This window comes from Dunckerocampus dactyliophorus, chromosome 2 (assembly GCF_027744805.1).
Source record: "Dunckerocampus dactyliophorus isolate RoL2022-P2 chromosome 2, RoL_Ddac_1.1, whole genome shotgun sequence".
In the NCBI taxonomy this organism is placed as follows: Eukaryota; Metazoa; Chordata; class Actinopteri; order Syngnathiformes; family Syngnathidae; genus Dunckerocampus; species Dunckerocampus dactyliophorus.
Genome location: NC_072820.1, coordinates 28,983,014 through 29,009,689, shown reverse-complemented (window position 1 = coordinate 29,009,689; position 26,676 = coordinate 28,983,014). Strand labels below are relative to the sequence as shown.

The 26,676-nt window shown below is 44.2% G+C and overlaps 2 protein-coding genes across 3 annotated transcripts; one reads left to right on the top strand and one right to left on the bottom strand.

The window, feature by feature from the left end:
• The first annotated feature begins 1,016 nt into the window (after window positions 1-1,016).
• Window positions 1,017-14,890, top strand: fbxo11b (F-box protein 11b). Of its 2 annotated transcripts, none has more exons than XM_054767230.1 (22): window positions 1,017-1,361; window positions 2,354-2,541; window positions 2,618-2,699; window positions 2,788-2,929; window positions 2,993-3,122; window positions 3,385-3,468; window positions 3,568-3,700; window positions 3,777-3,883; window positions 6,327-6,438; window positions 7,936-8,042; window positions 8,117-8,254; window positions 8,333-8,550; window positions 8,625-8,805; window positions 8,886-9,008; window positions 9,092-9,177; window positions 9,265-9,341; window positions 9,416-9,559; window positions 10,533-10,643; window positions 10,736-10,843; window positions 11,220-11,328; window positions 11,409-11,507; window positions 12,564-14,890. In XM_054767230.1, the coding sequence occupies exons 1-22, from the start codon at window positions 1,274-1,276 to the stop codon at window positions 12,691-12,693; spliced, it is 2,697 nt and encodes an 898-aa protein (XP_054623205.1). In that variant the 5' UTR covers window positions 1,017-1,273; the 3' UTR covers window positions 12,694-14,890. The 2 variants fall into 2 exon arrangements, with proteins under 2 accessions (XP_054623205.1, XP_054623204.1); XM_054767229.1 differs by having other exon boundaries at window positions 2,785-2,929.
• On the bottom strand, window positions 13,743-26,676 carry msh2 (mutS homolog 2 (E. coli)). The gene is made up of 16 exons (XM_054767228.1): window positions 26,450-26,676; window positions 26,191-26,339; window positions 25,490-25,774; window positions 24,991-25,137; window positions 24,325-24,474; window positions 24,127-24,260; window positions 23,272-23,471; window positions 20,274-20,383; window positions 17,859-17,982; window positions 17,357-17,507; window positions 17,181-17,278; window positions 16,764-17,012; window positions 16,361-16,565; window positions 16,035-16,282; window positions 15,087-15,253; window positions 13,743-14,969 (listed from the first exon to the last, which is right to left on the bottom strand). The coding sequence occupies exons 1-16, from the start codon at window positions 26,655-26,657 to the stop codon at window positions 14,796-14,798; spliced, it is 2,799 nt and encodes a 932-aa protein (XP_054623203.1). The 5' UTR covers window positions 26,658-26,676; the 3' UTR covers window positions 13,743-14,795.

Sequence of the window (26,676 nt, the reverse complement as noted above, 5' to 3'; positions counted from 1 at the left end):
AAGTGAACGATGGGATGAGAAGTTTTTTAGGTGAGGGAAATTTTCAAATAGTGATGTCACTGTCAAGCATGGCAATATGTCACCAGTTTATGGAATGTTTACAATGAAAACAAAAGCCAAATAAAATTTGAATCAATATAGCAGACTCATTCCCACCAATAGAGCATACAGTGGTGCTTCGGTTAACGTCCATCCTGGTTAATGGATTTTTCGGTTAACAACCAAAAATGTTGCTAAAATTTTGCCTTGGCTTGCGTTTGCCTGCTTGTTTAGCATCCAAAATACCACCGAGTTTGTTTACGCCTACATGTGGGCAAGATGAAATCTTACAATACTTGTACATGATCGCGCAATGCGTTGTGGGCCGCGGGTGCCATTTTAGGTTGTTTATATCAGAGTTGTAGAGAGATACATGATGTAACAAACACATGGACCCCACAAAAGAGAAAGGCGATGAACCGTGCCGAGACAAGGGTGCAAGACCTCTGAATTTTATGGCTTAAAGAGAAGACCATTGTCATTTCAGAGGTATGTAAATGTGACGGAGGTGACTCTGTCATCAACTGCAGTGCATAATATTCCGGTTCCCGCCATTACAGTCTATCAACCCTGGCGGGACAGGGTTAGAGTCCGTTTTGGTTTGAGTCTGACCTTCTGGAACAGATTAATGACGTTAACCAAGGCACCACTGTATATTGGAATTATTTTGATCCAAATTTTGTCTTTGAACTGCCACCAGTGATTGTTTCCTTAATAAAAAAAAAACGAATTATTTCTAAAAAAAAATATTTAAATACAACAACGAGCTGGTCTTTTGAACGGCTCTTGAACGGCTCTTTGAAAGGAACGGCTCCCTTCAAAGAGCCAGAAAATCCCATCTCTAATCTATACCGGCCACCAACAGAGGTCGACGAAGCCTCTTTGTTAGGCGCCTTCTGATTGGCTATTCACACTAACCATCTAAAAGGCCGACTGTGGTTGGCGGAAAGGACACGGCTCTTTTTTTTCTCGCGATTGTTTCCCGTGTGAGTTAATGGCTCCTCCTGCTACCGACGGAGACGGAGCTGGCACCGATCGGCTATACTGGGGGGAAAGCTGGAACACGGCGGAGAAAAGCGGCCATTTACACCCCAAATACCAGCGGGTTGTCTGTCGCAATTGTGTAGGCGTAACCGGAGAGAGGCTGCCTGGGCGGGTCGTGCGGGCTGAGGGTTAAATTTAGCAGCGACTTGGCAGAGGGATAACGCTCTTTTTCCACCGAACAACTCCCCAGATGAACTCCGTCAGAGCCACCAACCGGAGACCCAGGCGAGTGTCGAGGCCGCGCCCGGTGCAGCCCGAACGGAATAACGGTGATAGAGGTAAGCAAGGCTACGGTCTGCTGGTCGTTAGAGGCGAGGCCGTGTCGAGTTACAGCGAGCCCTCTCCCGGTTGTTCCTCCTTAGACCGCCGGTGGCTACTACTCGAGATCCGCCTAATGGAGTAGGAAAACCCAAGGCTTCTGTGTGTGTAGCCTAGGCCAGGCCGCGCTTTGTTTGGCTTGACTGATCGGGGCTAGCTAGCCAGCTAATGGAGGTTGGGGGTTGTCTCCGTTTAATGCGTATATAGCCAGACAAGCGACGTTTCAACACGGATACTGCTGCTCATATCTAAGCTTCAGTATACATTTGTCTCGCCTTTTAGGAACATAATTTTGGATTTTTGGCCTTGCTTGGCCGCCGCATTCCCAGCTGTCACTAACGAGTCGGAGGGTGTAAATCTGCACTGCCATTTTTGGGGTGTAACAAAAACATTAGCAAGGCAGCAGGGCGACAATGCTGTGCTCGCACTGCACCAAAAACGCCAAACAGAAGAGAAGATATAGTCCACTTAGCTGATTTGACTGTCTATTTTGTGAGGCTGCAGTTTAAACCCCCTTCCCTGTTGTACCTGCCTGCTAGCTGCTAGCTCCATTTGTTTACACCGCGGATTTGCCTGCTACGCACTTCGCTTTTTAGCAATTAGCCTTCCGTCTCGTCGCCCCCCCCGCGGTCTGCGGCCCCTATTAACGTGACAGCACTGTGGTTATGTTGCTCATGTAGGACCTTCAGAAGACAATATAGACGCTATGGATGCTGAGGACTGCAGGGGTGCATCTGCCATGATCAATCACTAACCTTGTCTGCCTTACATTAGGCTGTGTCAGCCTGTGCTTTCTGCATGCACATCAAGAGATAAAAAGGGTGCCATCTTTTTGTCATTACTTAAGGGTACAATTGCACTAAACACATTTTAGCATTGGTCATGTCATGTACTGCACCTATTGTTCCGCTGAAGGCATGCCCCCATAAATATAGTGATGGAATGTGTGCAGATGAGGAGGCTCCTGCAGCAGCCGCAGCAGAGATGGCCATCGAGGAGTCCGGTCCAGGAGCTCAGAACAGTCCCTACCAGCTTAGACGCAAGACCCTGCTCCCCAAGAGGAGCGCTGCTGCTGCCGCTGCCGCCGCCTCCTCCACGACCACCGCCGCCGGAGCCTGCCCCAGCAAAAACCTGATGGAGGTTAGTCTTTATGACTCACGCCACCGTTCAGATCCTTTTTTTCACTTGCTTGAGCTGATAGCATCCTTCTTTGTAGGGAGCATCCACGTCCTCAGCAGAAGCCTTTGGCCACCGAGCCAAGCGAGCGCGTGTGTCTGGTAAGAGCCACGACTTGCCAGGTTTGTGGGTTTTGTTACATTGCATATTGTATTTTTTAATACAGCAACATAGGATGTCATTCAACGCCTGCTTGTGTCTCTGCAGCAGCCCCGGCAGAACAATATCTGCAGCAGAAACTGCCGGATGAAGTCGTCTTGAAGATCTTCTCCTACCTACTGGAGCAGGACCTCTGCCGGGCGGCGTGCGTCTGCAAGAGGTTCAGCCAGCTCGCCAACGACCCCATACTATGGTGAGTGGATCCCTCGCCTTTTAGTTGTTTTATGCAGAAAACTGACACTTTTTTTAATCTCAGGAAGCGCCTATACATGGAAGTGTTTGAGTACACGCGTCCCATGATGCACCCGGAGCCTGGCCGGTTCTACCAGGTCAGCCCAGAGGAGCATGAACACCCCAACCCCTGGAAGGAAAGTTTTCAACAGCTGGTGAGTTGGTATAATTGTGTCATGATACACTAGAATGTCAGAAGTAGTAGTGAGTAGTTTTTGCAAGGTTGGTGCAGGAACTTGAAAGTGTTTGCTCTAATGGGTTTGTGTGACAGAAACCTGAGGTGTTGCGCATAAACATAAGTTGCTCACACTGTGGTTTCTGTCACTATTTTCTGCAAGCTGCCATGAGATGCTACTTCTGTGTATACTTCTGTTTATATGCACATTGAAGTGACAGGAGTGTGGTGTTGTGTTGCAGTACAAAGGTGCACACGTGAAGCCAGGCTTTGCAGAGCATTTCTACAGTAACCCAGGCAGGTACAAGGGCAGAGAGAACATGCTGGTAAGTCCACGGTGGGCTTTGTACTGCTGTCCAAATTATTTTATCTGTAAAAAAAAAAAAAAAAAAGGGTGTTAGCGCCTCCTCTTGCTGCTCTTCCAGTATTACGACACCATTGAAGATGCACTTGGCGGCGTCCAAGAGGCTCACTTTGAAGGTCTGATCTTTGTCCACTCCGGCATCTACACGGATGAGTGGATCTATATTGAGTCTCCCATCACCATGATTGGTGCAGGTGGGCACTGTTTCCTACATAGACATGACCCTCTTCGTTTCCGGTAGTTTTTAAATTAGTAGTTCTGTGTCTTCAGCACCAGGTAAAGTGGCAGACAAAGTGGTGATAGAGAACACAAGGGATTCAACGTTTGTCTTCATGGAGGGTTCAGAGGATGCTTATGTGGGGTACATGACCATCAAGGTAAGTACTAAAAGTATGACAGTGTGTCAGTGCAGGGTCTAGTCTGTTATGTAGAGGTGTGTGTGTGTGTGTGTGTGTGTGTGTGTATATATATATATATATATATATATATATATATATATATATATATATATATATATATATATATATATATACACACACACATATATATACATATATATATATATATATATACATATACATATACATATATATATATATATATATATATATATATATATATATATATATATATATATATACACACACACACAAAATCACATTTGGTCATAATTAACTCATAATTAATTGCAGATAAAACAAGTTTTTATCTGTAAGTAGGGATATATGTAAATCTTTGTGGTGAACTATTTGATACACAACGATAACTATCAAATTTTATGTAAAGGGATATCAATTTTGGAAATATGGGCCATTATTGTATTTTAAAAATTATATACATTTAGAAATCCTACAGTTTTTGAATGTTTAATGCGAGCGGCGTTTTGTCCCCCTTTGTTTGACAGTCATTGAATGTACCTTCTCATGTTCTCCCACCCTGCACAGATAAGACTACTGTAATGTAACTTTTTTCACCTCATAATGCTGATACTATGTGGGAATGAATAAAGGTAAGATCTGATGACCTTATTGAGTGCTAATGTGCATATTTGTGGTGCACAACCTCTCTGAAAAATGGAAGTCCAGGTTCGTACTGGTGAATGGTGGGTCTGTATTCATTTAGTGCTTTTAATTTGTTGTCCTTGTCATAGTTTTACACAATAAATAATAAATTAGATATAATATACGTTTGAAAATCTTTTCCGGTGACTAGCTAGTGTGCTGCTAATCCATTCTGAACTTCAGCAATGGTCTCACTGACACTAGCCTCCAAATAGCTGGCCTCTGCTATGCCTGCCATCAAATAGCAGCTTGTAACCCAAATTTTAGCTTTCACTTCAGAGCAAAAAATTAGCAGAGAGACGGCTCACATCTAAACACTCGTTGGTTGGGACACTCGTATGCCAAGATACTACTGCATCCATCCATCCATCCATCAATCCATCCATCTTCTATGCTGCTCATCCTCACTAGGGTTGCGGGTACTGGAGCCTATCCCAGCTGACTTTGGGCGAGAGGCGGGGTACACCCTGGGTACAACCATTCACTCTCACATTCGTACCTATGGACAATTTAGAGTCGCCAGTTAACCTTTTTGGAATGTGGGAGGAAACCAGAGTACCGGGGGAGAACATGCAAACTCCACACAGAGATGCCCAATGGAGAGTCGAACCCAGATCTTCCCGAAGTCCCGACTGTGTGGCAGCGGGGGCCGCATGGTGGCCCCCACTGCATGAATGAAAATATAAAAAAATACCGGCAGTGCTCAAGTAACTTCTCGCTTCTCTCGCAGGCGATGTAATCCATGATAACGCAAATCACAGCGACAGTAGATCCAAATAACTTTGGTCTTATTTTGTGAGAGCCATCTGCCAGGGCTTTGAAGCTAAATTTACCAATGAAAATATCCTTTTCTTTGTCCGTTTTTGCTTAGTACACTAAGTCCCCAACTAATGAACACAATTGGTTTCAGAAGACCGTTCTTAAGTCGAATTGTTCTTAAGTCGAAAAAAATGAATATTACCCATTATATAGGTACTGCATGTACGTGTATACATATACAGTATATGTGTATGTATGTAAATATGAGTTTGGATGCAGTAGTAATATTAAACAAGGATAATTAATGAAAAAAATAATAAAGATGATATAATAATACGTAATGATAAATGTTATTTACCTTTGAAGAGGAGTGGTCGAGCATACGTGGTTGTGGAGGAGGAGGAGGAGGAGATATTGAAAAAAAGGACAAATCGTCGTCGTTAGACTCTTCTAAAAGAGGTAGTGTTCTGTGGGTGGTGTAGAATTAAGCAGGCTTATTAACTCGTCATAAACTTTAATCACACGCTCTGTCCGGGTTGTATCATACAACTCTTAGCCTTCCTGTCTCCTCTTCCTCGTCTTCCTTGTATCTGTTGGTCCCATTAGCAGTGTCACAGTGCCCTCTGCTGGTCAAGCATGTACCAGTATAAATATGGACTTATAAGGCAAAACACATGAAAATATAGACCAGTCGGCTTGTGTTCGTATCTCCCAATGTTCGCACGTCGGATGTTTGTTAGTAGGGGACTTAGTGTATTTGTTCCTGCTTGTAGCTCCACAGTCGCCGCTGCTTCTTCAAACTACGGCATTGGCCGAGAGTCAAACAAGACAAGTGCACGTTAATCACGTGCAGAAAAATAGTGCTGTTAAAGGACAGTTCCTTTAACATGTTAACTTTGACAGACCTAATATAAACACATCATACAATATATAAATACACCATCCAATATATAATCACATCATTCAGTCGTGACCCATGCTGCTGTTCTTCTCTCCTCAGTTCAATCCCGACGACAAGTCAGCGCAGCACCACAATGCCCACCACTGTCTGGAGATCACTGTTAACTGCAGCCCAAACATCGATCACTGCATCATACGCTCCACATGCACAGGTAACGTAGCATGCACACTACCGCTGACGACCACCATGCTCCACATGGAATTTTACTACCACCCCGCTCCGCACTGCGTGTGCGCACTCGCATGCTTGCTCTGCAGTATGTCACAGTTCAACAACAGTATGTCACAAATGCATTGAGAATACGTAACGGTCTTTCTGACGCATATAACAGTTCAGTAACACTACAGTATGTTATAATATCATGACCGTAGGTAACAGTCTCCCGCCAGTACCTTACAATGTCATAGTGATATGTAACAGTTAGATAACAGTATGTTACAGTCTTGCTGCCGTATCTAACAGTCTGTTACAATCTTAAGCCGATACGTAACTGCCTTACTGACTCGTGTAACAGTTGAATAACCATGTTATGGTCTCATGAAAGTCGGAAACAGTCTCAACAGTATGCTACAATCTCATGGCAATATGTAACAGTTTAATAACGGTATGTTACATCCTCAGGACAATACATAACCATCTTACTGGTGTAGGTAACAGTTTGATAACAAAATGTTCCAGTTTTACGCAATACGCAACTGTCTTACTAGTGTATGTAACTGCGTGTTATGGTCTCATGACAGTAGGTAACAGCCTCCCGACATTATATTACAATCTGATGGCAATATGTAACACGTCTTACTGGTGTATGCAACAGTTTGATAACAGTATGCTACAATCTCATGATAATGTGTAACAGTCTTACTTACGTATGTAACAGTTCGATAACTCTGTTACAATCTTAAGACAATACGTGATTGTCTTAGTGAAGCATGTAACAGTTTAATAACGATATGTTACTGTCTCATGACAGTCGGAAACAGTCTTGATGGCATGCTACAATCTCATGGCAATATGTAGCAGTTTAACTGGTGTAAGAGTTAATAACGGTATGTTATAATCTCAGGACAATATGTAACAGCCTTTTGCATGGATGACGGTTTGGTGACGGTATGTTAGTCTCATGATAATACGTAACAGTCTTACTGGTGTAGGTAACAGTTCAGTAACAGCGTGTTAGTTTCATGACAGTAGGTAACGGCCTCCCGACTGTATGTTACAATCTCACAATGCATAACAGTCTTACTGCAACATGTAACAACAGTTCAGTAACAACGTTACAATCTCATGGCAATATGTGACAGTCTCATGGCGACGTGTAACTGTTCAAAAATAAGTATGCTACTGGCTTACTGTCATAGTTCAATAACAGTATGTTACATACTGGTGAGAAACTTGTGTATTGTCATGAAGTTGTAACACTTCATGGTATGGCCAGCAGTTCAGTTACGGTATGGACGTCAGTTCTGCAGTGTTGAATAATGGATGTAACAATTCAGTAACAGGGTACAGAAGTCCAGTAATGGTACACAGTGCATTATAGCATGTAAAAAGTGCAGATTACTATGAGTTAACGTTGGTTTGAGTCCACCTTTTGTTTGCCTGCTGTTATTTGAGTAAAGCTTGCTTTGTTTGACTCTGTGTGTTTTAGTGGGTTCGGCTGTGTGTGTGAGTGGCCAAGGAGCGTGCCCCACCATCAAGCACTGCAACATCAGCGACTGCGAGAACGTGGGGCTGTACATCACGGACCATGCGCAGGTGAGAGTTCGTCGCTTTCCTCCGCAGACAACTGAACATGCATGCGGAAGGTCACAAACACGTTTTCCTTTCAGGGCATTTATGAAGACAATGAAATCAGCAACAACGCGTTGGCAGGGATTTGGGTGAAGAACCATGGGAACCCCATCATCAGACGGAACCACATCCACCATGGGAGAGATGTGGGTGTGTTCACGTTTGACCACGGCATGGTAACTACACCTTTAAACACGCATCATCATGCTGTACATTCCCCGATAGGGACAGTTGGTACTTGGTCTGTGTTTCAGGGCTACTTTGAGAACTGCAACATCCACAGAAACCGCATTGCCGGCTTTGAGGTGAAGGCGTATGCCAACCCCACGGTGGTGCGCTGCGAGATCCACCACGGCCAAACGGGCGGCATCTACGTACACGAGAAGGGGCGGGGCCAGTTTATAGAGAACAAGATCTACGCCAATAACTTCGCTGGTGTGTGGATCACTTCCAACAGTGATCCCACGATACGGTGAGCAAACTTGAAGGGGGTGTCGGACGACCACGAAGACGCCATCGACGTTGACGTTTGTGTCGCACATGCAGGGGAAACGCCATCTTCAACGGGAACCAAGGGGGTGTGTACATCTTTGGAGACGGGCGGGGTTTAATAGAGAGCAACGACATCTACGGGAATGCCCTGGCGGGAATACAGATCCGAACCAACAGCTGCCCCATCGTACGGCACAACAAGATTCACGACGGGCAGCACGGCGGCATCTATGTGGTAAATGTTCTCCACTTCTTCCCATGACTATGTTGCAAGCTTTTTTTGGTTTTAACGGCAAACGGCGCTGTGACTCGCAGCACGAAAAAGGTCAAGGGGTGATCGAGGAGAACGAAGTGTACAGCAACACACTGGCCGGTGTTTGGGTGACCACGGGAAGTACCCCTGTTCTACGCAAGAACCGTATCCACAGCGGCAAGCAGGTCCAAAAAACACCACTGTTACTCTTTTACTTTTTTTCATGTAGTGTTTACTACTTGTTGAAAATGGCCACGTGTGTATGTAGGTGGGCGTGTATTTCTACGACAACGGCCATGGCGTCCTGGAAGATAACGACATATACAATCACATGTACTCGGGTGTACAAATAAGGTCATTTTTTGTCTTTCCTGGAATACCTTTGATGAAAGTGTGTTTGTAAACCTAAGAAAGTAAGTTTGAAAACATCTTTGTCGACAGGACGGGCAGCAACCCAAAGATCCGGCGTAACAAGATATGGGGAGGACAAAATGGCGGCATTCTGGTCTACAACTCGGGTCTGCTATCTTTCTTGCTTCCCGGTTGTGTTCTGTGCGAGAAGCCTTCTGATCTCCCATGTGTGACGCCGCAGGTCTGGGCTTCATCGAGGACAACGAGATCTTTGACAACGCCATGGCGGGTGTGTGGATCAAGACCGACAGCAACCCCACACTGAGGCGCAACAAGATCCACGACGGGCGCGACGGCGGCATCTGTATCTTTAACGGAGGCCGAGGTGTGTTTGCTTTATTATACCCTTTGGAGTCCAGTGTAGGATTTTGCGGTTTCATGTACTTTTGTGTTTACATTTTTTTATATCTCACCCTTAAAAAGTGCTAATCTTGCCTCGGTTGGTTCCAGTACAAGCTACATCATGTATTTACCCTTTAGGCGCCAGAGTTGTTTTCAGTTTGGACATTACTGTTTCAAAAGGTTGTAGCTTGAAAATGGTAAAGAGATAAAGGCATACTGTAAACTAGAAAAATCATAAGTATGACCCAAAGCAAACCCAGCCATTTACAGCAGGCTCTTGAACACCACTGCTCCCTCAATGGCTATTAGTACTGCTATTATTACATACATAGAAGCAAGTAAGCGGACGCATTGTCGCACCACGAGGCTTCAAAGTTTGTAAACTTCTCATAGAAACGCCTACAAATGTTGCTCAGATTGATGTTACAGATGTCCGCCATCTCTTGGTGTAAAGTATTAACTACATGAGGCACCATATTTGCAGAAATGGCTTGTTAAATTCAGCAATATTGCTTGTTGCAATTGTGTGACTTTGACGTGTAAAAGGTTAATACTTAAAAGTTTAATCTGTAGAATGAACCTCTGATAATGTTTTTGTCCATGCGAAGAAAGCTGAATATGACATCACAGAATTTCAAAGCTATGATGTTCTCTTCAGTTAGCCACTTGGTGGCAGTGTTGGCTTCCCCCCACCCCACAACCAACCCGCCTTTGGTTGATTGGTGACAAGCTTTTCCCCCACAGATAGGAAAGTGGTGCCTGTTTACTTTCGCTTGAAAAGCGAATGCTGATGTTGAGATACCACTCTGTCATTCTGTTCTTTGAGCTTTCTTCTTTTGAGTTTTCTTTCCTCCCTCGCCAAAATGCTCCCTCATATGCAAAAGATACGTCTTGTGAATTGCCACAATAGAAACAAACTTCACTCACGTTTTTTTTTTCCTCCTGTGGTTTGTCAGGCCTGCTGGAGGAGAATGACATCTTCAGGAATGCTCAGGCAGGCGTCCTGATCAGCACCAACAGCCACCCCATCCTCCGCAAGAACCGCATCTTTGATGGCTTTGCTGCGGGTAAACATCACTTGATGGTCCTTTTTAGTTGTTGAATGTGCGTTGCTATGTTAACGGACTCGACCTTCACTTCTCTCTGTCTCCCTCTCCAGGTATCGAAATCACCAACCACGCCACGGCCACCCTGGAGGGCAACCAGATCTTCAACAACCGCTTTGGAGGTCTTTTTCTGGCGTCAGGCGTCAATGTCACCATGAAAGGTAGAAGCAACGAACTTTTGCTTCTTTAAAAGTTGCCCAAAAGACCACTTCATTGGGATCTATGAATTTCTTTCTTCTTTCCTCTCCTTTTTCTTTACTTACGTCTTCTCCTCCTCCTCCTGCATTTTATCCTTTTTTCTTCTTCTACTTTTTTCTCATTTTTGTCTCCTCCTCCTTCTCCCCCTCCTTTTTTGTCTTCACCTTTCCCCCTCATTTTCTTCCTTTTCCTCTACTTCTCCTGATGTTTTTTCTTCTCCTTCTTTTACTTCTGCTCATTCCGTGTCCTTCTTTTCTCCATCATCTCCTCCTCCACCTTTCTATTTATTCTTCTTCTTTTGCCCCTCATTCTCTCTTATTACTCCTTCACCCCATCAAGACAATAAGATCTCCAACAACCAGGATGCCATCGAGAAGGCGGTGAATCGAGGACAGTGCCTGTACAAGATCTCCAGCTACACCAGCTACCCCATGCACGACTTCTACCGGTGAGGAGCCGCCACTTGTGCGGTGCGTGTGATAAATCTGCTCCCTTTTTGTTGCATTCTTGATACGCCTTGTTGTGCAGGTGTCACACCTGCAACACAACAGATAGGAACGCCATCTGTGTCAACTGCATCAAGAAATGCCACCAAGGACACGATGTGGAGTTTATACGGCACGATCGGTGAGAAGCTTTTTTTTGCTTTTTTTTTATCAATATAATCTGACGGAAATTCCAATTTGTAATAATAAAGTTTTTGAAGAAATAAAATTTGATATGGTTTTATCACTTCAGATGAAGAATTTTGTTCATTGTTGTATCTTACTTAAAAAAAAAACTGTGTAAAAAAAGAAAAAGTTGTGTAGTTACCTGCACAAAGCGCCTTTAACTTTTGTGTATCGACATAATCTGACGTAAATTCTCATTTCTGTGACTTTTCTAAGTTCGTAAGTCACATTTGTTAAAAATTAAAACATTTTCTTAATTTTGCTCAGATTTTTCACTTTAAACCAACTGTGGGCACCAGTAACTCAAAATGACAAACTAGTTTGACAAGAATTACTGGCGCCCTCTGCTGGCCACTACAGCAACTACACAGCATCTTTTTTTAAAGTGAAAGTTAAAGGTATAGTTTGGATTTTTTTACATGAAGTTGTATGACATCCCCATCAGCAGTGTAGTCCATCAACGGCGATTTATCATCCCCCACTTTGTTCCGTGAGCGGAGTTCTGGTCGGATTTTGGACAAGTGAGAGCGCATAGTGATGATACAAACGGAGAGGAAATAACGCAGAGCGACTGAGAGGTCTGACTTTTTAGTTAGCAATGGTTTTGTGATGCAAATGTATTACTCTTTTGAATGCATATTGTTTTGAGAAGCCAAACTCTTAAGTGACCCCAGCAACTAACCAGAACTACGTTCCTCCACCAAAATCCGACCAGAAGTCCGCTCACGGAACAAAGTGGGGGGGGGGATGTTATACAATTTCATGTCACAAACCCCGTCCAAACTATCTCTTAAGTTTAAGAGGTCAAATTCCTAATCAAAAAGTGATCAATTGTAAATCCATTTTGATAAAAAACAGTTCACATTAGAAAATTGCAACAAAAAGAAACTGGAAGTAAAATCACATGTTAACTTTAAACGTATACTAAAAAGTTGTTACTATGGTAGTCGTTACAGTTTTAGTAATCAAGGACTTGTGTTAGCGTCTAATCAGTCTTCTTCTTGTCCTCCAGTTTTTTCTGTGACTGCGGCGCGGGGACGTTGTCCAATCCGTGCACACTGGCCGGGGAGCCCACCCACGACACGGACACTCTGTACGACTCTGCGCCGCCCATAGAGTCCAACACGCTGCAGCATAACTGAAGCCCACCCCACCTCCAACCCCCTCCTTCCTCAGCAGGCGTCACGTCGTCTCACACGAACGCAGTGCGCGCACACACACACACACACACACACACACACACATATACATAAGGCCACGCCACCTATAATCTCCCCCCCCACACACACACACACACACACGAAAGAGACGCTCTTGAAGACAGCGCTCTGGCATAAGATGAAAGCTGCAGTACAGTTAAGACTCAGACTTGACAGAGCAGAGATTTGGAGGGTAGAAGCAGTCAAACCTCTACTCCTCCTTTACTTCCTGCTTCCTTCCCTTTGTGAAAAACGTGTGTGTGAGACGGAGCACTTCGGCTTTTTTTTTTTTTTTTTAAAGGAAAAAAAACATTCTGATCAATGGATTTTATTTCAATGCTTTATCATGTAGTTTTGTATTTTCAAGCAAAAAGCTGACTGTATTTGAATGTTGTTTATTTTTATTATATAATTATTTCTTTGTTAGCGTCCCTGACCCCCACCCCGCTTCCCAAAAAAGGCTGCAGACGCTCTTGTGAGCCAGTGGTGAAGTTCTTTCCGTGAAAGAGAATCTCGTTTAAACACAATGAACCCTCTCTGCTTTTTTTCGACTTGATTGGCAGGTGGAGTGACTCCGCCCACACTTGTAAAAATATGTGTGTGTGTGTGTGTGTGTGTGTGTGTGTGTGTGTGTGTGTACAGTTTTATGCAGTCAGCGTTTAGCGGAGAGGGTTCCAATAGGACCCATCAGAGCTCCTTTTCGAACTGGAGCACAAGAGTTATCTGCAAACTCCCACCCCTCCCCACATCACACGCACCCTCATCCTAACCTACACGCTCACACCCCCACCCCTCCCCCTGCCACCCCCAGTGTATCGTGGTGACTGTGGCTCCTCATGCAGCCTGAATTGTATGCATGTACCATAACATCTAGACTTAATATATTGTGAAGTATTCAATAACCATTATGTAGATGCTAGTTGGAATTCAAAAAAAAAAAGAGGGGGTATACTTTTTTTTTCTTTGGAGGACAAAAAACAGGAAACTGGCCATTTCTAAGAAAATAAAACTTTATTAGAGCTGAGGTGTCTTTTCATCAATTTCATGGCTTACTTGTTTTATTAGCGTTTATTACGGTCTAATGGCTTTAAATCAGTGGTCACCAACCCGTCAATCGTGAGAATATTAGGAAAAAAGTGCTGGCCGGGGGCTATCTGTGGACCTTGGTTAATTTGTCATTGCATCGCTGCAGAAACAAAATGTAAAAACAAAAATGGTAAAAAAAAAAAAAATAGGGCAAAAGGCACGATGGAAAAAAGCTGAAATGTTGACAATACAACTTTTTTAATTTGCTTTAAAAACCAATCGTTTTTCTATGCCGCTTATCCTCAGGGTCACAGGTATGCTGGAGCCTATCCCAGCTGCGTTTGGACGAGAGGCAGTGTACAACTCTGGACTGGTGGCCAGCCAATGGCAGGGCACATATAGACAAACAAGCATTCACACTCACATTCATACCTATGGACAATTTAGAGTCTCCAATTAACCTAACATGCATGTTTTTGGAATGTGGGAGGAAACCGGAGTGCCCGGAGAAAACCCACACACACACGGGGAGAACATGCAAACTCCACACAGAGATGCCCAACGGCGATTCAAACCCAGACCTTCCCAATTTTTCTCAGGACTTTGTGGCCCGCTTTAAAAAACCTTTCTACAAAATAAACCAATACAACATTATATAGTATGTGGGGGTGTAGATCTTGTGCAGGTTCACGGACGAGAACAGAGATCTTGGGCTTCAAAATTCCAAAAGGTTGACCACTGCTTTAAATCATGACTTCATTATAGTAATTACGCTTCACGGTCGCAGGGGGTCACCCTAGAGCAAAAATAAATTCATATCCGCCTGACATTTTTCTGTATTCTCTCTACTAGCCAGCAGGTCGCGACAAACGTACTAAAACAAGCCGCACCAGTACCACACTGCACAACTCCGAACCAAACACAACGGCATATTTCTAAATAATGCTTTATTGAAAATCTGTACAACTTCACTGACTAGTAAAAGACAAACTAGTGAGTACAACAACAACAAAAAGAGATTAGGTTTTGACAGGAAGAGAGCGCGCTAGCAACTCTGTGATGTATGTGTTCTTTTCGGCGAGAAGCGCCTCCTTCATCTTCCTCAGCTCACCCTTCACCTCTTCCTCAGTCATGGCAGCGGCAGGAAGAGACTTAGCTTTGTCCAGGAAGTCCTGGATCAAGTTTTCTCCCACCTGCCAAAGAGAGAGGCGGAGACAGGAAGTTGAAGCGCAACAGTGCTCAAACAGCAAGTGTTGGAACTCGTCGAACTCAAATCTGCCCACTTTATGAAAAAAAAAAAGTGTTCTTACTTGTTTGTCGCTGCAGTGTCTCTTGGCATCGGGCTCCCCCCCCGCCTGCTCACACATTTCCTGAAACTCCTCCAGCTCCTCCGCCTTCTCCTTGGCCATGGCGACCACCGACGGCGGGAAGCACGCCAACTCAGCCACGTGGATCCCAAAACTCTGGTCGCACACACCTGAGAGGACAAATAAAAGGAACGTCATTAGATATGACAGGAAATTTCTTTGTCAGCGATAACACAAAGTGTTTGGTTGTTTTTCTGTAAGCATCCCTCACTGGAAAAAGTTCGGGCATGCCTGATTTCGAAGAATACTGACGTATATACTTTGCACAGTCCTTGTGATGTCGCGATGGCAACTCACCATCACATTAACGGTGTAAATACCAATCTATACCCTCAAGCACGCCTTTATTTTTGAAATGCTGCGCCCTCATGGCTTAAGGTCAATGGTATCAGAGGCAGGGCTTGGTGATATCCATCACTGCATCATCAGCACCCTTGACTAAAGGCAGGTCACGGCTGAGGCTCGGGTCTTTCGAGGCTTTACCCTCTCACATGAACCTGAAGCGGCGCCTGCGACCGTGACACGCCGGGTGAAGCGTGCAATCTTGTGTCACCAGTGTGCTGCGTGTTGAACATTCATTACCTCGCTTGCTGACACAAACAAAGCCACTCGTGATGAGGCGATTGGTCGCGCTGGATCACGCACAACAAATTCAAGTGCGCCTGCTGCAACATGCTCACGCTGCCTCAACCACCCGTCTTTGCCCGTTTACCTATTTCACCACAAACAGTGGACTTTATCCGTGGAAGAGGGTTTTCAAGCACTGGCTTCTCCTTGGCACTATCACTAGCCCAAGGAAAACATGCTAAAAGTCAAGTAGCATTCACCCCAATAGCGCTACTATGCAGTTAGTAGTGGCTACATTCAGATTACAGTCAATGAAGTACTGACCTGGCTTGACTCGGTACAGCATGGTGAGCGTGTCGTGGGACGTCAGCGCCGTCACATGCAGGTTGCGCACGGCAACCTGCTGCGCCGCCAGCGCCGTCAGCTCGTGGAAGTGCGTTGCAAACAGGCAGAAGCAGCCAATCTTGGCAGCGATATGCTCGCTGATGGCCCATGCCAGGCCAAAGCCGTCGTACGTCGACGTGCCGCGGCCCAGCTCATCAATGACGACCAGCGACTTCTCCGTGGCCGAACTGTGTGGGGAAGGAGGGGGAAAAAAAGCACATGTTCTGACCGGGGGAGGGGTTCGTCGGAGCGGGCGTTTGGCTTACCGCAAGATGGCGGCAGTCTCCAGCATCTCGGACATGAAGGTGGACACGCCCTTCACCTGGCTGTCCCCTGCCCCCACCCTGGCCAGGATGCTGTCAATCACGCTGAGCTCCGCCTCCTCGCACGGCACGAAGCAGCCGACTTGAGCCATCAGAGCGATCACGCCCACCTGGCGGATGAACGTCGACTTCCCGCCCATATTTGGTCCTGAGGGCAAAAAGATGGACTCTTGATTAACTGTTTTTATTATTACCATATTATTTGATTTCATTTCTATCTGTATATGTACACATTTGTGTGTGTTTCACTTAGCTTTTGCTGTTACTGTCTTGCATGCTGCAATGGCATTGCTGCTACCGAAGTGTCGTTTCCCAAGAGATCAGTAAAGCTGTTTATGAAGCCCACCTGTGATGATGAAGAAGCTCTTCTCTCCCTGCATGAAGGAGACGTTGTTGGGAATGAAGCAGGTGTCAGCGTCCGCCTCCATGCAGGGATGCCGCGCCTGGCGCAGCTCCAGGCGGCGGGGGCCGTCATCCGTCAGCAGGCGGGGTCGCACGTAGGGCACGGGGGCTGAGACTGACACTAAGGCGAAGCTGACCACGGCGTCCAGCAGCGCCACCACATCACCCAGCGAGTGCAGAGGGTCCACGTAGCCTTGTTGGACAAAATTAGAAACAATCTGGTGCTTTGTGCAGAGAAGAGGAATGGCATGAAAGACTGAAGGTCGCATCGGGCAAATTCAGGAGAACAGACAATTACTTCCTGTCCAATCAATGACACGCCACCGTGACATTGCGGCAAGCATGTGATGAGTTTCCACACCTGAGGCGATGTTGATGATCTCTTTGACGATGGCGTTCTGGGCCTCCTCGTACTCCTCCCTGCTGCGGGTGTAGTCCTCGTTGAGCGAGCTCAGCTTGCTGCAGGGACACACCCACACACACACCAAACTGGTGGTCAGCGCACGCCACCAGTCACCTGAGGGGGTGCGGGCTGACCTGTTTGTGAAGCGCACGCCGTTCTTCTGCACGTCCAGTGTAGTGAACTTCTTGTTGTTCCTCAGGCTCTTCTCCTCCTTGCAGGTGACACGCAGGTAGAAGCCCAGCATGGCGTTCGACTCCAACTTCACAGTCTTGCCTGCGTCCAAACCTGCGACACCGTCACCGTTCAGTCGAGGCGACAACACTCAGACAGCCTCTTACATGCGCTTCAGCACTCAAGAAGGGGAAATGTTGGCTTTGCATAATATTTGTTACCACTAATACTGTAGATGCCTAATAATCGTGCACACTAATACGTTGGCCGTTTAGTGACGAGACATTTAGTTAGCATCCAAATGACAGGCTTGAGGGTGCGCTGGGGTCAAGCGGGCCAGCTTTAGAGGGTGTCACACTTTTCAACGTGAGGATTGTGATTTCTCTCCGCACTTTCTTTTGTGTGTGTGTGTGTGTGTGTGTGTGTGTGTGTGTGTGTGTGTGTGTGTGTGTGTGAGAGAGGCACCTAGCTCTCTGGCGGCGCTGTTCAGCACAGCCTGCATGTTCTTCTCCAGGACGTCCATCTTTTCTCGCAACTCGCTCAAGACGGGATCGAACGACGCCTTCACCAAGAACTCATGGTGTTCAATCTGAAGGAAAAAAAACGCACAAAATAAACATGTTATTAAAGTATTTAATTTAATTATTGCAGTTATTTTAGTCATTTTAAAAGCTGACACCATGGGTGTCCAAAGGGAGGCCCACGGCACATTCGAAAAATATAATTAACCAAGAAAACAACACACACAAAAAAGCAGTAATTTTATGAGGTTAAAGTCAAAATATTAGAATAAAATCATAATGTTACGAGAAATAATTCTCACCTTACAGATAAAATCTTAAATCATAAAAATGTTTAAATATTTGGAAAAAACCCAAATGGAAAAACAAGCAAAAAAACGTGTAACTTTAGAAACATTTCAAATAATAATATGCTTCTTCACGTACATCACAAAGTTGAGATACAGGCTGTTTTTTGTTTTTTTTTTAAATATACACTCCTGATCAAAATCTTAAAACCAGGTGAAAAGAATTTCATTTTGCACATTTGGATCTTAATGAGGTTTTAAGTAGAGCTACAATATGCAAAAACAAGACGACATGAAAAAGTAATTGATTGAAAACAACAATTAAACTGAAACAGGCTGTTTATCAGCTGATCAAAAGTTTAAGACCATCACTCAAAAACAACAAAAAACTCTCCAAACCAGAACAAAAATGTTCTCAGTAGGACTCAGTAATGAGTAGCTCCACCGTTCTTGTTCATCACTTCAAAAATGGGTTTGGGCATGCTTGATGCGAGTGTTTCCAGGAGGCTAGTGGGAACATTGCTCCAAGTGGTGAAGATGGCTTCACCAAGGGCATCAACTGTCTGGAACTGATGGCCATTTTTATAAACTTCCCTTGTTATCCATCCCCAAATGTTCTCTATGGGATTTAAATGAGGGGAACATGCAGGATGGTCCAAAAGAGTGATGTTATTCTCCCTGAAGAAGTCCTTGGTCAAGCGAGCATTGTGAACTGCAGCGTTGTCCTGTTGAAAAACCCAGCTGTTACCACACAGACGAGGGCCCTCAGTCATGACGGATGCCCGCTGCCACGTCTGCACATAAGCGGCCGCCATTAGACGACTCCGCACCACCTGAAGCTCCAGTGTTCCACTGAATGAAAAAGCACCCCAGATCATGATGGACCCCCCTCCACTGTGCCGGGTAGAAAACATCTCAGGTGGGATCTCCTTGTCATGCCAGTAACGTTGGAAGCCATCTGGACCGCCAAGGTTACATTTTTTCTCATCAGAGAACAAAACTTGTTTCCACCTTTCAATGTCCCATGTTTGATGCTACCTGGCAAAGTCTAAACGAGCAGTTTTGTGGCGTTGAAGGAGACGAGGTCTTTGAATTTGTTTTTTGTTTTTAAACCCTTTTCCCGCAGATGCCATCTGATGGTTATTGTGCTGCAGTCGGCACCAGTAAGGGCCTTAATTTGGGTGGAAGACCGCCCTGTGTCTTGATGGACAGCCAATCGGATCCTCTGGCTCAGCACAGGTGTGATTTTTTTTTGGGGTCCACCACTTGACTTTTGTGTTCCATAATGCTCAGGACCTTTCAAAAAATGTAGAATGACTGATTTACTGCACCCAACCTCAGCAGCAATGGCACGCTGCGAGAGGCCTTGCTTATGCAGCTCCACAATCCCACCACGTTGAAAAAGAGAAAGCTTCTTAGCTTTACCATCAGGAGGGCATGACAGTGTGAATGCCTGACAGAAAATGAACATTTTGAGCAGATTTAGGCTTTTATAGCCTGTGGTCTTAAACTTTTGATCAGCTGATAAACAACCTATTTCAGTTTAATTGTTGTTTTCAATAAATTACTTTTTCAAAATGCTTTTTGTCTCACTCCCCCTTCTTGCTTTTGCATATTGTAGCTCTACTTAAAACCTCATTAAGATCCAAATGTGCAAAATGAAAATTCTAGCAATTTTTCAACTGGTCTTAAGATTTGGATCAGGAGTGTATGTCACTTCTCAGCATATCTGCATGGGATGGTTTACCAAATGCAAAATACCTATCAAAGTGGCCCGTTCAGTCTTTGAGTTTTCAGTATGCGGCATGCGATGGAAAAAGTTTTGGCACCCTTGGCTTATGCAATGTTTTTTTAATCTCCTAATAAAAAGAAAAATATATGTTTTATGCACACATACTACTGCAATGTGCCAGTTTATTATAGTTATTCACATAGTTATATAGTAAAGATTAGAAATCATGACACATATTCTGATCCATAGACATCTATAATAGAAATAAATGAAAATGGAAAAAAAATATGGTCAATAAACAATCACTTCATCAATGTTAATTTCACAGCAGTGAGCACACCTGGTTCATGTCCAGCGTGGTCTCGATCATCTCCTGGTACTTTGTGAAGTCGCCCTGCAGATCTCTGAGGGGAGAGATGAAGGCGGCCTCCAACAGGACCTGGTAGCTGCCTGGGAGGAAACATGCACACAAGTGCACACAATTACAGGATGCTAAGCGCTGCGAGGCAACCTGCGATTTAGAATACTTATATTTCTACGTCTGATGACAAGCATGTATACATGAAGGCCTTTTTCTGGTAAACTGTTTCACAACTAGCTTTATTGCACAGATACTGACTATCAGCCATTACTGTGTATTGTACATTTACAGCATGTTAAATGCTTGACATTCGTACATTATAGTGATCTAATTTATTGTATTTATTATTTATTGTGTAAAACTAAGACATGAATAACATCAAATTAAAAGCCCAAGATGAATGTCGACCCACCATCCACCAGTTCAAATTATTACATGGCTGTTTGACGTGTGTGGTAAAAGGCAGTGTGCTAGCATGAATTAACTTGAGACAAATGTGCACATTAGTACTCAATAAGTCATCAAAACTTACCTTTATGCATTCCCACATAGTATCAGCATTTGACACCAAATATGAGGTGAAAGAAAAATGGTAAAAATACAGTAGTAGTCTATCTGTGCAGCATGAGATAAAGTTAGCACACCCACAATGGATATGCGTCCAGTGAGACAGATGTAACAGAGAATCCGGCCACTTTTCAAAATAAAACCCAAAAAAAAAATTAAATAATTTTTTTCTTTCTGTGCAACCTGGTACCAAATGACCCACAGCCCCGTAACCGGGCCGCGGCCCGGGGTTTGGGGACCACTGCTGTAAAGAGTGACTCTACTGTAGATGCCTTACACCTCGGACGCTATACTCAATTCAGTCTGCCTGTGATGTCATATGGCCACGCGTTATACTGGACTTATACTTATGTACTTTGTATAGTGTTGGACCACATCGAGTCATATCAAAAGTTAAGTCCAACTTTAAGCACTATTTCCCACTATGACATTTGCTCTAACTTCCTCTTCTAATTACTTTGGGTTAGAGAAGTTAATGAGGTATCAAATTAAAGTTCAAGTCATGTTCAATCAGATAGAATCAATCATAGACCAGATTTAATTCAACCTCTTAATTTATTCATTGTTAATTCAACCTGAAGTGTTGGTTGCACTTTATTCAAATAGAATGTGAATGCGTTTGCCATTAGTTGTTGTTTACTTCTTTGTTTATACTGTATCTGTAATTAAATTACACCCGATTCCATTACAAAAAACAACAGGAATCTGGGAAACTTCACCTGCACTGTCCAGTATGCAGGTATTTATTTCACAGTCACACTGGTGGAATGTTTGGCTAAAAAGTTACTGAATTGATTTAAAGTTACTGCATCATTCTAAATGAACCAATATCGTCCTCGAATCGTATCTGCAACCACGAATCGTGATACAAATTGAATCGTTATTAAAACAAATTGTTACACCCCTATTTAATACAGTAGAAAGTTCAACACAATCATTTGTATTGCAGTCAGTTGCATTTGTGGATTTACAGTTATCACCACACCACTGAATTTCAGTGGTTGTCAAGGTCTTTTGGACATACGCCAGTCTGCACTTGCTTGTAAGGTTAGGTCGATAACCAGTGGTCTCTCCGGTCTTCTCTCGTGAGGGTTAGTATCATTAATGCATGTCACAGTTCTGTCACATAGGTATCAAACAAGTCAATTTTATTTCAGAGGCTACGTTCACACTGCAGGGTACGATGCCGATCCGATTCTATGTGCAAATTCACCTAATGTGTCTGATCAATTTTAAAAAGTAGGGTACAGTATTTCAAACCGTAGCATAAAGAATACAAGACGTCATAGTGATCTATTTTAAAGGATTTTGTGCAACGGGAGTTAATATTTTCTCAACCAAATGATTCCGTGTAGGAGGTTAAGAAGAAAGAGGACAAGAATATTGGCTGTTCACTAACACCTTTTCAAAATCATTTTCAAATGACAAGAACTTTTGCCTACATAAGTGAGTACTTTTATCCAAGTCGTGTGATGTACGCCGCACGCACACACTGATAGCACTTTATTTATTTATTTATTTATATTATTTATCTGTATTAATGTCTCTTCTGTTGTTGTTGCTTAATTTATTGGTATTTATGTTTCTTATGTTCTTATTCTTTTTCTTGTGTTTTCTTTCTTTTCTTGGGAGAATGAACAGAATAAGAATTTCATTGCTTGGTATAACTGCTGTTTTACTATGCATATGACAATAAAAGTCTTGAATCTTGAATAAACCACGCCTTTCGATGATTGCCTAAATCTAGTAAGCACGGCAATACACGTCTCTCGATGACGTATAGGTTGGATATGTGTGACCTGACTGTTCGTATTGCAGTCGCACCGCATACATATCGGATTTATATCCACATACGAATGAGGCCTGGGTCGCATTTGAGGAAGAAAAAAAAAAACAAAACAAAACACGCTTGTGCTGTTCACACTGACATGAAAAAAAATCAGATACATGTCACATGAGCAAAAAAAATGGAATTGACCTGCAGTGTGAACATAGCCAGAGATTTGAAAGACATGCACTATTAGCAGTAAGAGGTCATACTCTTGGATGAACACACACACATTCAGGTAGTCATGTAATACTTACTTTTAAAAATAATATATTCTCAAATAAGCCACTTGTGAAGTTGCTCACTGAGCTGAAATGTCACGAGATTTGCTGACATCAAGCGTGACAATGGTTTGAAGTTATGTTTGACATTTGAGGAGTATTTTTTCCCCCTGAAAATTATGGTTCAAATCCAAATTGTAGCACAATTGGAGGTTATATGGTAATGCTTTCCTAGGAAGAAGGGTTATTTTTATGTTGTGAGCATGAGTATCAAGTTAAAATAAAAAGGAAATGAGCGTAATTCATAATCTTAAAAAGTTCAAAAAGTGGTTGTTCATTAGACAATATTCATATTTGGTACCTGAATATCTTTCCAGTGCAGCGACGAGGGCGGGGATGTGGCTGACCGCCTGGTGCACGCGATAACAATCCTGCAAGTTGGCACTGTGCCGGTGGAACTTCTTGGCTAGGCGCTGGAGATCAGGGAAGCGGCGCAGCAGGTCCTCCTGACACGTCTGCCTCAGCTCCGAGTCGCACACAAAACTCTCCACCAGGTCTAGCCTGCACACACACATAAATGAACACAGACAGTGTTTGACAAACATGAGTACACCCTTCACATGCAAGTGTTTAATGGCATCCTCTCAAGGGGCAATACCTTGGAAAGTAACTTGGATGCAGCTTGTATAGCAGTATAGATTTACGATCAACACAAAGCAAGAAGCAAGATAACTGTGTTTACAGCCAAGCATGGGGGTGGTAGCGTTATGGTCCAGAGCTGCACGAGTGCTGCCAGCACTGGGGAACTGCGGTTCTTTGAGGGGAAAGAGGAGTTCCTATATGTACTGTGACATTGTCAAGCAGAAACAGGATGGCATTGGCAGTTTTCCAACATGATAAGAAGTCCAAACACACCAAGATGATTAAGTGCCTTACTGAGGAAGCAACCTGTGCAGCTCTACTCAATTCCATGCCCAAGAGGATTAGGGCAGTGCTAGATAACGATTCCCACACTAAATATTCACACAGAGGACATAATTTGGATATGTTCACTGTGCACAGCTATTTAGACAATAATGGCTCATTTTCAGTGAATAGTAAATCTATGCTACCATACAAGCTGTACACCGACTACTCTAAAGTATTGTTTATCAGGTTACTTTCTATAGTATTGTCCTTTGACAATATCTACCCAAAGTGACCCCATCCCCATTACCTCTCCTCTATTTTGAGTCTGTCCAAGAGCGGCTGTTTAATCCACTGGTTGACCAGTCGCTGGCCTTGAGGTGTGCGACACCTGTTAAGCAGAGCGGCCAATGAGTGAGCCCCACTGGTGTCGTCGGGCGCACCCTAGAGGACAGCAAACATGTCATCAACTGGTTCCTAAGTAATACTCCTGTGTCGTGGCACCTACCTGGAAAAGATTGAGCGCCCTCACGGCGGCGTTGTCCAGCCTCATGTACTGACCCAGGTCCAGCGACGCCAGGCTGAAGGAGTTGAAGTTTGACTCATCGGACAGCAGCTCCAGGTAACGCACCACAGCAGCCAAGCAGGACATGGCCACCTGTGGAGGAACCCTTTATAATGGAGGCAGCGTCGTGCTGACATTTCATGTCAAACTGATCAGCAAGCACGCATGGAGACTATGAGAGACTTTATGTACAGTGGAACCCGTTTAAGTTGACTTGTCGACATAACCAAAACTCCCCATTGCATGCACATTGACTTGTGACTTTGGCCAGAGACATAAGAAGAATGGGTGATAAAACCTTTTTGGACCTACAACAGTTTGTTGACATTGTTTTCCTCCATTTGTGTCAATGGGGATGAAAGACATTTACCACAAAAGAAGAAAGGACCTTTGGTCTACTGTATTCCAAATGCAATTTTGACATAATCGCATACCTGCAAAAACCCACAAGAGGTACTGATGACTTCCACAATACTACAATGTCAACATAAATGCACCAATTTTCATAGAAATTACACCTTGGGGCCTCCAATTTGAATGACCATGTATGCCAATGTCGGCTTAAGTGAGTGCTTACGGTAAGTACTGTATGTATCGTGCTGCCCTTACTTGCTTATCCAGCTCTGGGAGGGTGTTGCTGGCTATTATCTCTCCTCTTTTGGCTCTCAGGAGTCGGTTCATGTCTTGGACCACGTCCTTGCTGCTGAACTCGGCTCGCTTCCTGTCTGAAACCAGCACACCACCACGTTGTACGACCTGCATAAACAGTGAGGGGCAGTGGATCATTACTGACACTAAATCAGGGGTGTCCAAAGTGCGTCCGGGGGCGCAAGTGCGGCCCGCAGCTCACTTTCTCTTGGCCCGTGACATATTGTCAAAATAAAATTAATTCTTTATTCATAAGCTATATTAAGATATCACACAAGATTTGGTTGAAAAAGTCAAAGCAACACATGATCACCTGTTCAGAAATTATGAGATGAAGACGAGGTACACGTAATTAAGACACGCTGGAAGCCTTGAACGGCTTAAACATTCAACGTTTTCAAAAAAGGGACTGAAATTTCTCAATATAGGACACAGAAAAGTCACTTAAAGATCAACAAACCTCCCGTAGCTTGCTTCCTTCCGCGTTTCCGTCCCCCTGAGCAAGGAGACACTCTTTGGGGCTGATCTGGACCAGCAGGGATTCCAGGTTGGAGAAAATATCGTTGTCTGGCAGCTCGCACACCCCCATGGTCCTCTGAGCAACGTCCACATAGCCCACGCCCACCACACGCTGCCCATCCGCGCCAGTGGCAACACGGGCGGCCACGACGCCCGCGCAGCCTTCTGCTCCATTTCCAACACCAAAGAGAATCTCCTCAAATTGGGTCAGGTTTCCCGGAGAGGCCTAGGTGGTCCAGTAAGATAAATAAGGATTTATTGCATTGAGCACCTGAACTGAGACTAAGGAGTTCAGTGGCATCTCGACAGTAGTCAGGAAAGGTGCTAGCAACAACACCTACGTAGTTGCAATTTCTTTATGTCCGCTTACCAATTAAGACTTGTAGCGAAAACTACAAAAATCTACAAAGAGAATAAGACCATTTTACATATGGTTTATTATTGTGATTGTTGTTTGCAGCAATGCCTCAAACCGAGAGTTAATTCTATTATTATGCTAAATAAAGTAACCAAAAACATTAGACACTGCAAAATGAGGTCTATCACTGTATTTGTATTGATTAACAAACACATTCACAGACGTACACATTCACTTTATTAAAAAGGGCATGTATAAAGAGCAATACATAAAGTTAGGCTCACCTTGTACTCAAGCTTCCAGTCGTGCTCCTTGCTGCTCTTGCTGTGGTTCCTGTACACCTCCACCCGGTATTGCCTCACCAGCAGCAGGTCTCTCACAAACGCCTCGAAGTTCAGCTTGCTGAGGACCACACTCTCCAACTTACGATTCCCTGGTGACGAACACATTGAAATCGCGACAAACACACTTACAACTATGAGGCTACACCAATCGTACGCTAATATGAACGTGTGGCTAGCTAAACTACACAAGCTAGCTTACCGGAGCCCAAGTGCTTGATAACACCGTTCGTCTTGAAAACCTCCTTCGCGGCGAAGACGGCGTCATTTCCGTGGACCGTGTAGTAGTCGTTGCGGTCGAATATTCTGAAAGTGGTGTCCGGCTTCTCTGGCATGGAGAAAAAGAAGTTGAGGAAGCCGTGTTCGGCCGCGCTGTCCATCGACAGATTCTTCTTCGGCTGCACCGCCATGCTGGAATCTCCCGCCACG

Coding starts and splice junctions, on each gene's coding strand:
- fbxo11b (XM_054767229.1), top strand. CDS start 1,274: ATGAACTCCGTCAGAGCCACCAACCGGAGACCCAGGCGAGTGTCGAGG. Junction 3,884..6,326: donor TGGGGTACATGACCATCAAG/GTAAGTACTAAA, acceptor TTCTCTCCTCAG/TTCAATCCCGACGACAAGTC. Junction 9,560..10,532: donor TATCTTTAACGGAGGCCGAG/GTGTGTTTGCTT, acceptor GTGGTTTGTCAG/GCCTGCTGGAGGAGAATGAC.
- msh2 (XM_054767228.1), bottom strand. CDS start 26,657: ATGGCGGTGCAGCCGAAGAAGAATCTGTCGATGGACAGCGCGGCCGAA. Junction 17,983..20,273: donor CCACGCTGGACATGAACCAG/GTGTGCTCACTG, acceptor TTTTTCCTTCAG/ATTGAACACCATGAGTTCTT. Junction 17,013..17,180: donor GATCATCAACATCGCCTCAG/GTGTGGAAACTC, acceptor TTGTCCAACAAG/GCTACGTGGACCCTCTGCAC.